We start from the raw sequence: 11195 nt of genomic DNA, 5'->3' as shown, positions 1-11195 counted from the left end.
CCCAGGTCGCCCCGCCTCCGTTCGTCCAGCCCTGTCCCTCCTGAGAATCAGCCCAGACCCACCCTCTCCTCCACGCCCCCAGCTGATCCTCGACCGGAACGCAAACTGGCTCCGCAGCCTCATACTGTGACTCGGTTTCAGTCACCCCTTCCTACCTCCGCGGCTGGAACTGAAGTTCTCGAAGACCAAGGACTCTGCGAGCCAGACGGCGCCGAGACTCCCAAGACCGCACCAGTAGCAGGTAGAGTGCGAGCTCCCACTACTTAGGACTCAGGGTCCCTGGGCTTCGTTTGCGCTTACCCCGGACCTGGAAGCCGCGCCTCCGTGCTAGGCCTGACAGGGCCAGGCCAGAGCCCAGAGCTCCTGATAGCCCAGCAGCCTGCGTGGACCCGCAGTGTGGGGCAGCTGCGCCAGAACCCCACTTTGTCAGCCGCTTTCAGAGTCCCGGTAGGTGTCTAGCCCTGGACAGTCCTACTCAGCCCTTGGGGTCATATAGTGCCTTGACGGCTCCTAGCCAGCGGCAAAGGCCAACTCGTTCACCTCCCAGAAAGGACTAACAGTCTTGCCCTGTACCCTGCGCTGTTATCCCGCTCTGAAACTTCTCTCTGCTCAAAGGATTCTAATCTTACCTCTCCCTCCTACCACTATCAGGATCACCCTTGCTCATTCACAGTTTGCAGGCCTCCCTAGAGCAAGTCTTCGCTTCCACAGATTTCCCCCTTTTGCTTCTGAGTCATGGCAGCGCCTATGAAAGGCCAAGTGTGCGTGGTGACCGGTGCTTCCAGGGGTATTGGCCGTGGCATCGCCTTGCAACTCTGCCAAGCAGGTGCCACAGTTTACATCACTGGCCGCCATATGGACACCCTACGGGCCACTGCTGAGGAGGTGGGTGCTTCCCCTGGGACCACAGGAGCAGAAACCACTGAGGAAGCCCTTCCCATTAATCACTCTGTCCACTAATCCCTTACTGAAGCCATAATATCCCTCAACACAGTGTCAATATTTATTCAAATTAGAATAAATAAAGCCGATAAATAACTTCAGATCAGGTCAAAGTTTGCCACTGAGTTTTATGAAGAAACTTTCTGTTTAAGACCTTTAGGAATTGCAACTGAAGGGTTGTGGACCTGTGGTTTCCTTTATTTTAGGCAAGACTTTATTGAGCTGTGCACTTTCACTTGACTTTTCTACTGGATTTCGGTTAAGTAAATATTTGGTTTGCCAGACATTGCCTGAAGCACTGAGGTTAACCAAGACTAGTGAGATGTCACTTCTACTTTTAAAAGATAGGGCCTTAGCAGGAAATCAGAGGCTCAGAATGCTCTGGGAGATTGGGCGAGCAGTTAGGAAGCAAAGAGGTAAGAGGGTGGGACCCAGAGCATGGATCAGGAGAATAGGATTGATCTTGAATAAAGTGTTTTTCTTCCTGTGAAGTTGGAGGATTGGGACACATTTATGGAAGGTAAGATAGAACGGAAGGTAGAAATAGTTCATAGCTGAGAGTTTTGGTTTTTCAGTTGCTAGGTGGGAGCACTGGTGAGGTGACTGTCAGAGAGCGGGGACTGAGTAGGGGTTGCAAGTGAGTGGTGAAGGGTGGGAGCTCAGAGCAGGAGAGATGGGAATGACTGAGAAGAAGGAAAAAGAGAAATACTCCGGGGCACCTGAGTGGCTCAGTGGGTTAAGCCTCTGCCTTTGGCTCAGGTAGTGATCCCAGGGTCCTGGGATTGAGCCCCACATTGGGCTCTCTGCTCAGCAGGGAACCTGCTTCCCGCCCCCTGCTTCTCTGCCTACTTGTGATCTCTCTCTGTCAAATAAATAAATAAATAAAATCTTTAAAAAGAGAGCGAGAAATACTCCTTTCTCAGGAGCAGCCCCCCTGCCTTATTTGTGCCTTGCCTTCCACTAGCAGAGTACAATGCCTTGCCGGTGGTAGGCCTCAGTAAATGTAGATTTTAAACCTGAAATCCCAGTACTTTGGGGTCTGTAGGAAAAGGACCTAGCATTCCTGAAGCTCCTCAAACAGACACCAGAGGGCGATATTGCTCATTGGCTTCCCTCAGTGCTGGCTTTGATTCCTCCTCTTGCCCTCTCTGTCCCCCAAGCTGGGAGTTGAAGAGAGTTGCCTCATGTCACACATTCATGTGCAACTATAAACTCATATCCCCTCTGTCCCTCACCAGGCACAATCTCGAGGGGGCCAGTGTGTTCCTGTGGTGTGTGATTCAAGCCAGGAGAGTGAAGTGCAAAGCTTGTTTGAGCAAGTCGATCGGGAACAGCAAGGGCGTCTGGATGTGCTGGTCAACAACGCCTATGCCGGAGTCCCAGTACTCTTTAAACTTAGATTCAAGCTCCACATTCCTAACCTCCCCCTCTGACCCTGGAATGCTCATTCCCACTCACCGTTCCTTTCATTATCCAGCCCCTCATGCTTTCCTGCCTTCAAATTGTCCAACTCACCACATCTCCTGTGCCTTCCAGGCACTTATGAAGAACATTAAGAAGCCATTCTGGGAAGCCCCTGCCTCCATCTGGGATGATATCAACAATGTTGGACTCAGGTGAGTGTTCCCTTTCTCCCACCACAAGGGCTGGGTATGCTTGGACCTCTTCCTATGTGCCCTCTCCTTGTCCTTCTGACCTCCCCATCTCTTCTCCTTGTCCCACTCATTTTATACCCCTGGAGAATTTCCATCCAGGTGGCTCTGTACCTGGGAACATTGAGTTTTACCTTGTTTCTGTCAGTAATTTCATCTGAACTTCTCTTGGCCTCTCTCCTGCCTTATTCTGCACATCCAAATGCATGGCCCAGAAGGGAGCCTCCTTTCCTCAGTCAGGCACACAACCTATAGTTGATCTTGACAAAAATGCTTATAGGAAGAAGTTCTTTTGTTTTAGATCAAGAGACAGTCATTGAGAGTGAGTGCCTGCTGTTTTAGCCTCCATATCTTCACTCCAGATCCACAGGCAGGGACACTCCCACGTCAGAGTTACACATACTTCTGGCATGGGAGCGAGATGAAACACAGCAAGCAGAGTTCCCCTAGCGTGATACACCAGTTGTGTCTCTTTTTTTAGTATTGGAACGATGGTGCCCTTTTGGAAACTGCTCTCCGTGGGCGTGATCAGCCACCTGTGGGAGTAACTAAGAGATTATCTGAAAATCTGTGACTAAGGCATTTAGGAACACTCACAGCTACTAGTGGCAATCCCAGGGAAGCAGGATTAGAATCCAGTTGTGATTTCCAAGGTAGAAGAAAGATGATGAGGACAGGGAGGGGTGGTCAGCTAAGAGGCAAGAAAAGAAAACCCAAAGACTGGTACTGGCAATGCCCACATGCTTAGCCCTCCAAAGGGAAAGGCCCTCCACACTCTCTCTCATCTTTTTTGAGTCAGGGTTATGAGCCTATAAGGCAGAGAGGTCCAGACCTTGGCCCCTGAGCCCTGATGAATTTTCCAAAATAAAGGCCATTTGGTGAGCTTCTTGAAGCCCAGCAACATGTCTTCACCACCCCCACACACACATTCATGTACACATTGATCGTGCCTTTCCTCTGTATTATCTTACATTGGGCTTTCCTTTTGAAACTATAATTCTCTCTTTTTGTTTCCACTTGGAGGGACCTGTTTTCCATGCAAATGAAATGTTTTTCTGGTTACCAAGTATGTGTACACTGGGTTTTCCCTACATAGAAAAGTGGAAAACTAAGTTTTTTCTCTACACTCATCCATTGGTGGTTCATTTTACCAGTGTTCGTCTCAGAAAGTGGCCCCTAGCCCCCGATTCCCCAGGTCCGTGGCTGCCCCATGTGGCCTTCTGTCAGCTGTCATAGCCACCAGAGGGCAGAGGAAGCTGCCAGGGCTACTGCAGCCAGGCCAGGGGTGGACATCATTTATTCCTTCTCCTTCCTTGCCCCCCCCCCCAGAGGCCACTACTTGTGCTCGGTGTACGGAGCGCGGCTCATGGTTCCAGCTGGCCGGGGGCTCATCGTGGTCATCTCCTCCCTTGGGGGGCTACAGTATCTCTTCAATGTCCCCTATGGCGTGGGCAAAGCTGCGGTGAGGATCCAATAGCACGGGGATTAGGGAAGCCTCAGACTGTGACGGTACCTCTAGCTCAGGAGCTACAAGTCCCAGTGGTCAGAGTAGTAAGGCCGACTGGCCCTCTCCTCCACCCCATGCCCCTCCATAGACAGCTCCTCTGCCCGGGCTCCTCCTACATGGCCAGAATAGGCAGCACACTGGGGAGGTAGACAGCTGAGACAGGGCTCTGGGAAGGGTAAGGGGGCTGGGCGTCCCCAGCAGAAGCAGGGAAGGCAGGGGAGGAAGGGGATGTAGCCCCATGCCCTGGCTCTTACCCTGCCTTCTGTCCTACAGTGCGACAGGCTGGCTACGGACTGTGCCCGGGAGCTGCGGCGCCATGGGGTCAGCTACGTGTCTCTGTGGCCAGGGTTGGTGCAGACAGAACTAGTGAAGGAGGCGGTGATGAAAAACAACGATACTGACGACCCCCTGTTGAAGGAGGTAGGCAAGGGGAGGGTGAGGGAGGCAGAGGAGGCAGAGGACTCAGCCTCTCCATCCCCAGTGATAAGACAGTAACACCAACAGCCAATCCCCTGGTGCCTACTGTGGCAGGAGCAGGGCTGAGCACTGGACACACGTTATGCCCTTTCATCCTGTAAGGGAGATACTATCTCCATTTTCCAGATGGCAAAACCAAAATGTTAGAAACTAGCTCAAGGTCATGCATATCATAAGTGGAAAGGCTTCGTGCCCTGAAGCCCATGCTCTTGACCCCTGCACTGAACTAGCCTAGGTGGTCCAGACATAGTTGGCATCCCAAGATGCTTCCACTTAGGAGAGGCAGTGGGTCCAGGCTTCACCTGGATGTAGGGAAGAGTTGCTCCAGCACCTTCCGGGATTCTGAGTCCTGCAGGTGCAGTGATGAGGGCCTGTGTCTCCTGGAATAGGAGCTGAAAGTGGGGAAGAAATGTGGGCAGTTCTCTTGGAGATTAGCCCTCTCCTTCTCTGCCCCTGTGTTTCAGCTCAGATCTAATTTCTCCTCCGCGGAGACCACCGAAATGAGTGGCAAATGTGTGGTGGCTCTGGCAACAGGTAAAGAGGTTGGGGCAGGTGGTAACAAGGAGGGGGCTGGAGATGGGACACTCATGAGGCTCAGTCGGTTAAGTGCCTGCCTTCAGCTCTGGTTGTGATCCCAGGGTCCTGGGATTGAGCCAGCATCGGGCTCCCTGCTCAGGGGGAAACTGTTTCTCCCTCTCCTTCTGTGTGCTCTCTCTCTCTTTCTCTCTCTCTCAAATAAACCTAAAAAAAAGAAGAAGAAGAAAGGAAGGAAGGAAGGGAGGGAGGGCAGGCCTGGAGAATCTGCAGGGAGCTGGTATCCAGTCCTGAGTCCTGGCTCAGGAGGCGGTAGAGGAACAGGCCCTTCTTTTCTCTGGCTTCTGGAGACCCAAAACAGCCCAGTCTGAGGTTTTGGGAACCTCAGGAACTGGCTTATAGGAAGTGTAGCCAGGAGCCAGAGGTCTAAGAAGCTTCCTAGGAACCGAAACAATTCTGGGCACCTTAGCCTGTTTCAGTGGTGCCCTGTCCCATTGGGCCCAAACCTTGTCACACTGCGTCACTTCCATGCCTCCTCAGCTGTATCTGTGCTCACAGACCCGAATATCCTGAGCCTGAGTGGGAAGGTGCTGCCATCTTGTGACCTTGCACAACGCTACAGCCTTCAGGATGTGGATGGTAAGAGCTCAGGCCTCCCATCCTCTGTTGCCTGCTCACTCCTCCTCCCACACTCTCTTCCAGTTCCTTCTTCCCTCACATCCCACTCAGGGTTTCAGCCAAGGCGGAGGTGTCTAAGGAGTGGGAAATGAGGATCTAACCCTCCTCCTCTTCCTGTGGTCCACAGGCCGCCCCGTACAAGACTATTTGTCTTTGAGGTCCGTCCTCTCCCATGGCTCCAGCCTGGGCTGGCTGGCCTCCTACTTGCCGGGCTTCCTCCGTATGCCTAAGTGGATTATGACCCTCTACGCTAGCAAGTTCTAAACCTCCTGGCCTGACGTCATAACTCTGCTCTCCCTCGGCTACGCGATAGGGCCTCTTGGTGTGACAAGGCAGCCCCTCCTGCCTACCTCATACCCTTGCTAGGGAGAGAAGGCCTCCTCTGTGTGTCTTGCGTGAATCCTGGGGACTTTATGGATCCTCCTTTATGCCTTAATTGTACCTGCTCCTACATATTACTTCTTGCCTTAGTATTGGAAAACACTCTGGGGACTAATAAGTCTCATTTCTTGGGGTGCCTGGATGGCTCATGGGTTAAGCCTCTGCCTTCGGCTCAGGTCATGATCTCAGGGTCCTGGAATCAAGCCCCACATAGGGCTCTCTGCCTAGCAGTCTCTCTCTGCCTGCCTCTCTGCCTACTTGTGATTGATCTCTCTCTCTGTCAAATAAATAAATAAAATCTTAAAAAAAAAAAAGTCTCATTTCTCTTTCAGCAAGTTTTGACTATTGATTGTGTGCTCAGCAAAGTGTTAAGAGCTTGAGAGAAAAACTCCAAGGTCCTTTGCCAGGACAAAGCCCCTTTCCTCCAGATGTGTTCCTGCTCTTTCCTGAGGAGCTGCCCATCTCAGGCCACAAGGCCTGTTTCCGCGCCTCCCTGGGGAACAGGGTCCCTTTGCAACCTGAAGCAGGCACATCCCTGTCTTGCAGTCCTTTCCCACCCCCACAGTCCACCATCTCCTCAGGGATGCCCGCTGCCTTCTAGCTGGGTCTGATCTCAGGGCGCCAAGGGCAGATTCCTTGGTTTTATGATTTCCTGGCATTTGGGGGGAAAGTACTGTCCATATCGTAGCGAGAGGCGAAGGAAGAGCTGCAGACACTTTCCTCTCGGGACAATACTACCCGAATTGCTTCCCGAGGAATTGGCAGCAAGAGGCCTGTAGCGCTGCCTGGCCTGCTCTGAGAGCTGTCCCAGCCTGAGGCAAGGCCACCTGGGGTGTGTGGCCAAGGGGAGCCCAGGGCCACTGTGAGGGAGCCTGCCTAGCAACAGCCTAGATGGCCATCAACGTAATGGGACAGCCACTGTCCATCAGAGGCACAAAGACCATGTCTCCTCTTTGCAAAAGGCAGAGTGAGAGCTAAGGCTTCTCAAAGCTGCCATAGCCTGAGCAGAAACTGGGCTTCCTGTGGCTTCTGGGGACAGCACTGCTTACCCACCGCTTTTCGTGCCAGCAATGTGCGCGAGGGCAGCTCCCTGTCTCATGAGCACTGACTGTGCTCTTCTACCTCTGCAGTCCATGGTGACTTCAACATCTGAGGCTTGACTTTAGCCTCAGCGATGGTATGCATGCCACAAAAACCAAGAAAAGCTACTAATCAGGACTTCTATTTATTTATTTATTTAGAGCGGGCTTAGCATGTGATTAGAGCCATATACCTAAATCCACCTTTTGGCCAAGCTCCCCATGTAGATCGCAGTGATCAGATGTCCTCAGCACTGTCTCGCCCCATCTCACTCACCCCCTCTCAGTTCCTGTTATTTCCTAAGGTTGGTGAGGGGCAGAAGCATTGCCTATATGCTACAATACCAATAAGGACCTCTTGACCTGCAGCCTTCCACAGCCGTCATTAGAACAAATCCTTGCGTGATGGCATTGCTGCCTAAAGGCCACAAGGAAGATTTGGAAGAATGTGGGTTTCAGATTCATGCAAATCTACATAAAAATTTTGGCTCAAACACTTTGAGAATGAAATGAAGTAACATGTATAAAACCCCAGGCGATATGCAGCCTTCAAAGCTGTCAGTTCCTTCTCCTGACAAATATTTAAGAATATGCCCTGTACCAGTCACCATTCTCGGCTTTTGGAACACAAAGCACAAGACAAACCAGGCCCTGGCCCACAGAGGGTTTCCACTTCAGCCCTGGAAGAACTTGGAAGCCATCTTGACTTTCCGCTGATGAGGAAGGGTGTGAACTGAGGCCCCCAGGGTCTACAGGACATGGAGAGAGACCTCAGTACTGGTATCCCAAGAAACCAGAGGGGCAATGTTCTTCCCAGCACCCCACGTTGCTTCCCTCAAACAAGTGTCAGTCACTCTTCAGAACAAGTAATAGAGTAACAGCTCAGAGGGAATGAAACATGGACAGTGGGTTTTGATTGGAGGTGGAAGAGAATCAAGATCTGAGAAGCCCAATAGCAGAGTCACAGGACTTTGGTCCAGGGGATCGATTCCAAAATTCATCCCCAAAAAATGTTTGTTTATGCCTACACACAGCACCATGTCAGGCCCAAGGAAGACTAGTTACGTTTGTGAGATGGGTGCCATAGCCAAGTTTACACAGAGTACTCTGAGAATACAGGTGGGAGCAACTAGCTTCATTAGAGAACTGGTCAAAGACTTAAAAAATAGGGAGAGAGGAAGAGTGGGAAGGTTTAATTATTTCTAATTAAGAAAATAAAGGGCAGGGGCACCTGGGTGGCTCAGTGGGTTAGGCCTCTACTTTCGGCTCAGGTCATGATCCCAGGGTCCTGGGATCGAGCCCTGTGGTGGGTTCTCTGCTCAGCGGGGAGCCTGCTTCCCCCCCACTCTCTCTCTCTGCCTGCCTCTCTGCCTGTTTGTGATCTCTCACTCTCTGTCAAATAAATAAATAAAATCTTAAAAAAATAATAAAAGGCACATCCTGAGGCACAAAATGGGTCCTTTTCCCTCCTAGTTTTCCTCATTACCAAGTTAAGCACAAACAGCTTCCAGTTCCTCTGGTCTTCCCGCACACAAGCCCAGGCAGGCCCTGGACCCCTTGAACTTGCTGCAAGCAAGCCGGCCCTCTTCTAAGCTCCCTGAGGCACCTCAGCACAGAGGGCTGTGGCATCCACCCTGAGAAGGTCCAGCCTGTGCCTGTCCTTCGCTCCTGCTCGGGGCCGGTTCTGTCTCTGCAGCTCAGCGTAAGCTCAGCATGGGCCAGGTTGGCCTGGTCAAACGGGAAGCCCCAGGGCTCTGTGAATGGTCCCCGGGCAGGGACACCCATGGTTGAGTTTGGGGTTGGGGTGGCCGGCTGAGGCGTGTGTCAGGGAGGGATCAGGACAGACCAAGATGAGCAAGGGTGCCCCTGGATGCCTGGAGGTAGAAACTGAGATGGAGATGAGGTTTTGCGGGGAAAGGCAGGGATGAGAATACTGTGACACACCCAGGAAAGTGAAACCCAAAAGGAGCAAGAGTTGTATGCAACCCGGGAGGCAGCCTGGCTACCCTGACCCCTCCTGCTTCTTTGAGTCCCCACCCTGGATCTCCTCATGGTTGTCTAATTGTCTCATGATGATAACTGAAAGCACTTCGAGAGCCAGACGTTTGTTTCCCGAGGCCTTTCTTCACCCGTCCACCTTTCTCTGCCCAGGGCTGGGCACGGAGGAAGCTGCCACCGATGTCAGCTGACTGGGAGACAGAAGGGCAGTGGGAATATTCAGCACTGGGGCCAGGAAAAGGGCAGGGGAGGATGGGCTGTGGGGCCAGGAGAAGCAGTGGAAGGATGAGGGGCCTGAGAGGGCACAGGCAGAGGGGTCCAGAAAGAGGGGCTTTGTGGAGAGGTGGACCAGCAGAGGTGATGAAGACCAGGGGACAGATGGGATGGGGGGAGGTGATAGCAAAGTGACTTCGGAGGTCACTATGGGGACTGTGCCCAGGGATGGGGAGATCAAGTTGCAGGAGGGGCCTCCGAAAAGATCTCAGAGGAAGTCAAGACCTCTGAGGACTGTGGATGGGTAGGAACCAGAATGAGAAAGGAAAAAAGATAGGCCGGGGCTCAACCACCTCATCTTGATTTGCTCACTGGGCTTGGGCTCATGTGGGGCCCTCATGTGGGCTTTTCTTTACCTTTGCCTGGATCTCCCCACTCACAACACCCAAAGGGGACTTCAGGAACTTATAGGAACTCCTCCTCGGTGACCTGTCCTGAAATTTAGAATCTACACACTTCGGTCCAGTTCTTGCTCTTCTCGGTCTGTCCTGATCCCTCCCTGACACACGCCTTGGCCGGCCACCCCACCCCACACTCAACCATGGGTGCCCCTGCCCAGGGACCATTCACAGAGCCCTGGGGCTTCCCGTTTAACCAGGCCAACCTGGCCCATGCTGAGCTCACGCTGAGCTGCAGAGATAGAACCGGCCCCGAGCAGGAGCGAAGGACAGGCACAGGCTGGACCTTCTCAGGGTGGATGCCACAGCCCTCTGTGCTGAGGTGCCTCAGGGAGCTTAGAAGAGGGCTGGCTTGCTTGCAGCAAGTTCAAGGGGTCCAAGGCCTGCCTGGGCTTGTGTGCCGGAAGACCAGAGGAACTGGAAGCTGCTTGTGCTTAACTCGGTAATAAGAGAAACTAGGAGGGGAAAGAACCCCTTTCTAGGCCCTTGGAAATAGAGGAGCCTGTGAGATATGCTAGGAAAGAGGCAGAGGAAGGATAAAGGGTCAGCTTGGTGTAATCTCTGTTAGCAGATACAGACACATATGCACCTGTTCTCCAGCAAGCAGATCTTGGCTCCCCACTCCTTGCAGAGGTGGTTCCAGAAGAAATAAACAAAGCCTGAACTCCACAAACAGACAATGCCTGGCATCCCCAGAGGGGCTCGTACAGGAGGGAACAAAGGTGACTCGGCGTTGGACTTCGACCATCACTTGAACACAGCTGAGCCAGCCAGAGACTTGTATTATGGTAAAAGCTGAGGGAATTAGCATCTATCGAGCACCTGCAATGACCTGAGCAGTCCTCCGAGGTCTTACTTAATCTTTTCACATCAGCCACATGAGGTAAGTACTCTCTTACAGCTCTGAAAACTGAGGCTCAGGAAAGTTGAAGTCCTTGTCCAAGCTGCAAGTCTTTACAATAAGAGTCTAGCTTCAACTGTAAGGGCCTACTTAGCCAGAGCAAGCCATTTTGTTGTTTATGCAGTAAACTTAGATTGAACCTGCCCCTTCCCCCCAAGAGGAAAACGCTTAGAAACAGAACTGGAGAAATACGGCCAAATAGCCCCAATAACGGAGCACAGATACCAGGACATGTCAGGCTGGGCAAAAATAACGGAGCCCAGATACAAGGATGTGTTCGGCCAGGTGGAAACGTCCAATCAGTGAAAGCACACGTATTACCTCCCTACCCGCCAAGGATGTGTTCGGCCAGGTGGAGATGTCCAATCAAAGCGT

General features: G+C 52.3%; 1 protein-coding gene across 4 annotated transcripts; it reads left to right on the top strand.

The window, feature by feature from the left end:
- Positions 1–9: 9 nt before the first annotated feature.
- DHRS1 (dehydrogenase/reductase 1) lies at positions 10–6422 on the top strand. Of its 4 annotated transcripts, none has more exons than XM_004755210.3 (9): positions 11–241; positions 712–885; positions 2181–2324; positions 2479–2558; positions 3924–4056; positions 4375–4521; positions 5043–5112; positions 5653–5751; positions 5918–6422. In XM_004755210.3, the coding sequence occupies exons 2-9, from the start codon at positions 736–738 to the stop codon at positions 6052–6054; spliced, it is 960 nt and encodes a 319-aa protein (XP_004755267.1). In that variant the 5' UTR covers positions 11–241; positions 712–735; the 3' UTR covers positions 6055–6422. The 4 variants fall into 4 exon arrangements, with proteins under 4 accessions (XP_044923832.1, XP_004755267.1, XP_012913062.1 ...); XM_013057608.2 differs by having other exon boundaries at positions 13–241; positions 5671–5751; XM_004755211.3 differs by lacking the exon at positions 11–241 and adding an exon at positions 248–447.
- Positions 6423–11195: the final 4773 nt, after the last annotated feature.

The sequence above is a fragment of the Mustela putorius genome, unplaced genomic scaffold (genome assembly GCF_011764305.1).
Source record: "Mustela putorius furo isolate JIRA1106 unplaced genomic scaffold, ASM1176430v1.1 tig00003898_pilon_pilon_pilon, whole genome shotgun sequence".
NCBI lineage: Eukaryota > Metazoa > Chordata > Mammalia > Carnivora > Mustelidae > Mustela > Mustela putorius.
The sequence above is the reverse complement of the archived record's forward strand: the minus strand, read 5'-3'. Positions and strand labels throughout refer to the sequence as shown.

Coding starts and splice junctions, on each gene's coding strand:
- DHRS1 (XM_004755210.3), top strand. CDS start 736: ATGGCAGCGCCTATGAAAGGCCAAGTGTGCGTGGTGACCGGTGCTTCC. Junction 4,522..5,042: donor ACGACCCCCTGTTGAAGGAG/GTAGGCAAGGGG, acceptor CCTGTGTTTCAG/CTCAGATCTAATTTCTCCTC. Junction 5,113..5,652: donor TGTGGTGGCTCTGGCAACAG/GTAAAGAGGTTG, acceptor ATGCCTCCTCAG/CTGTATCTGTGCTCACAGAC.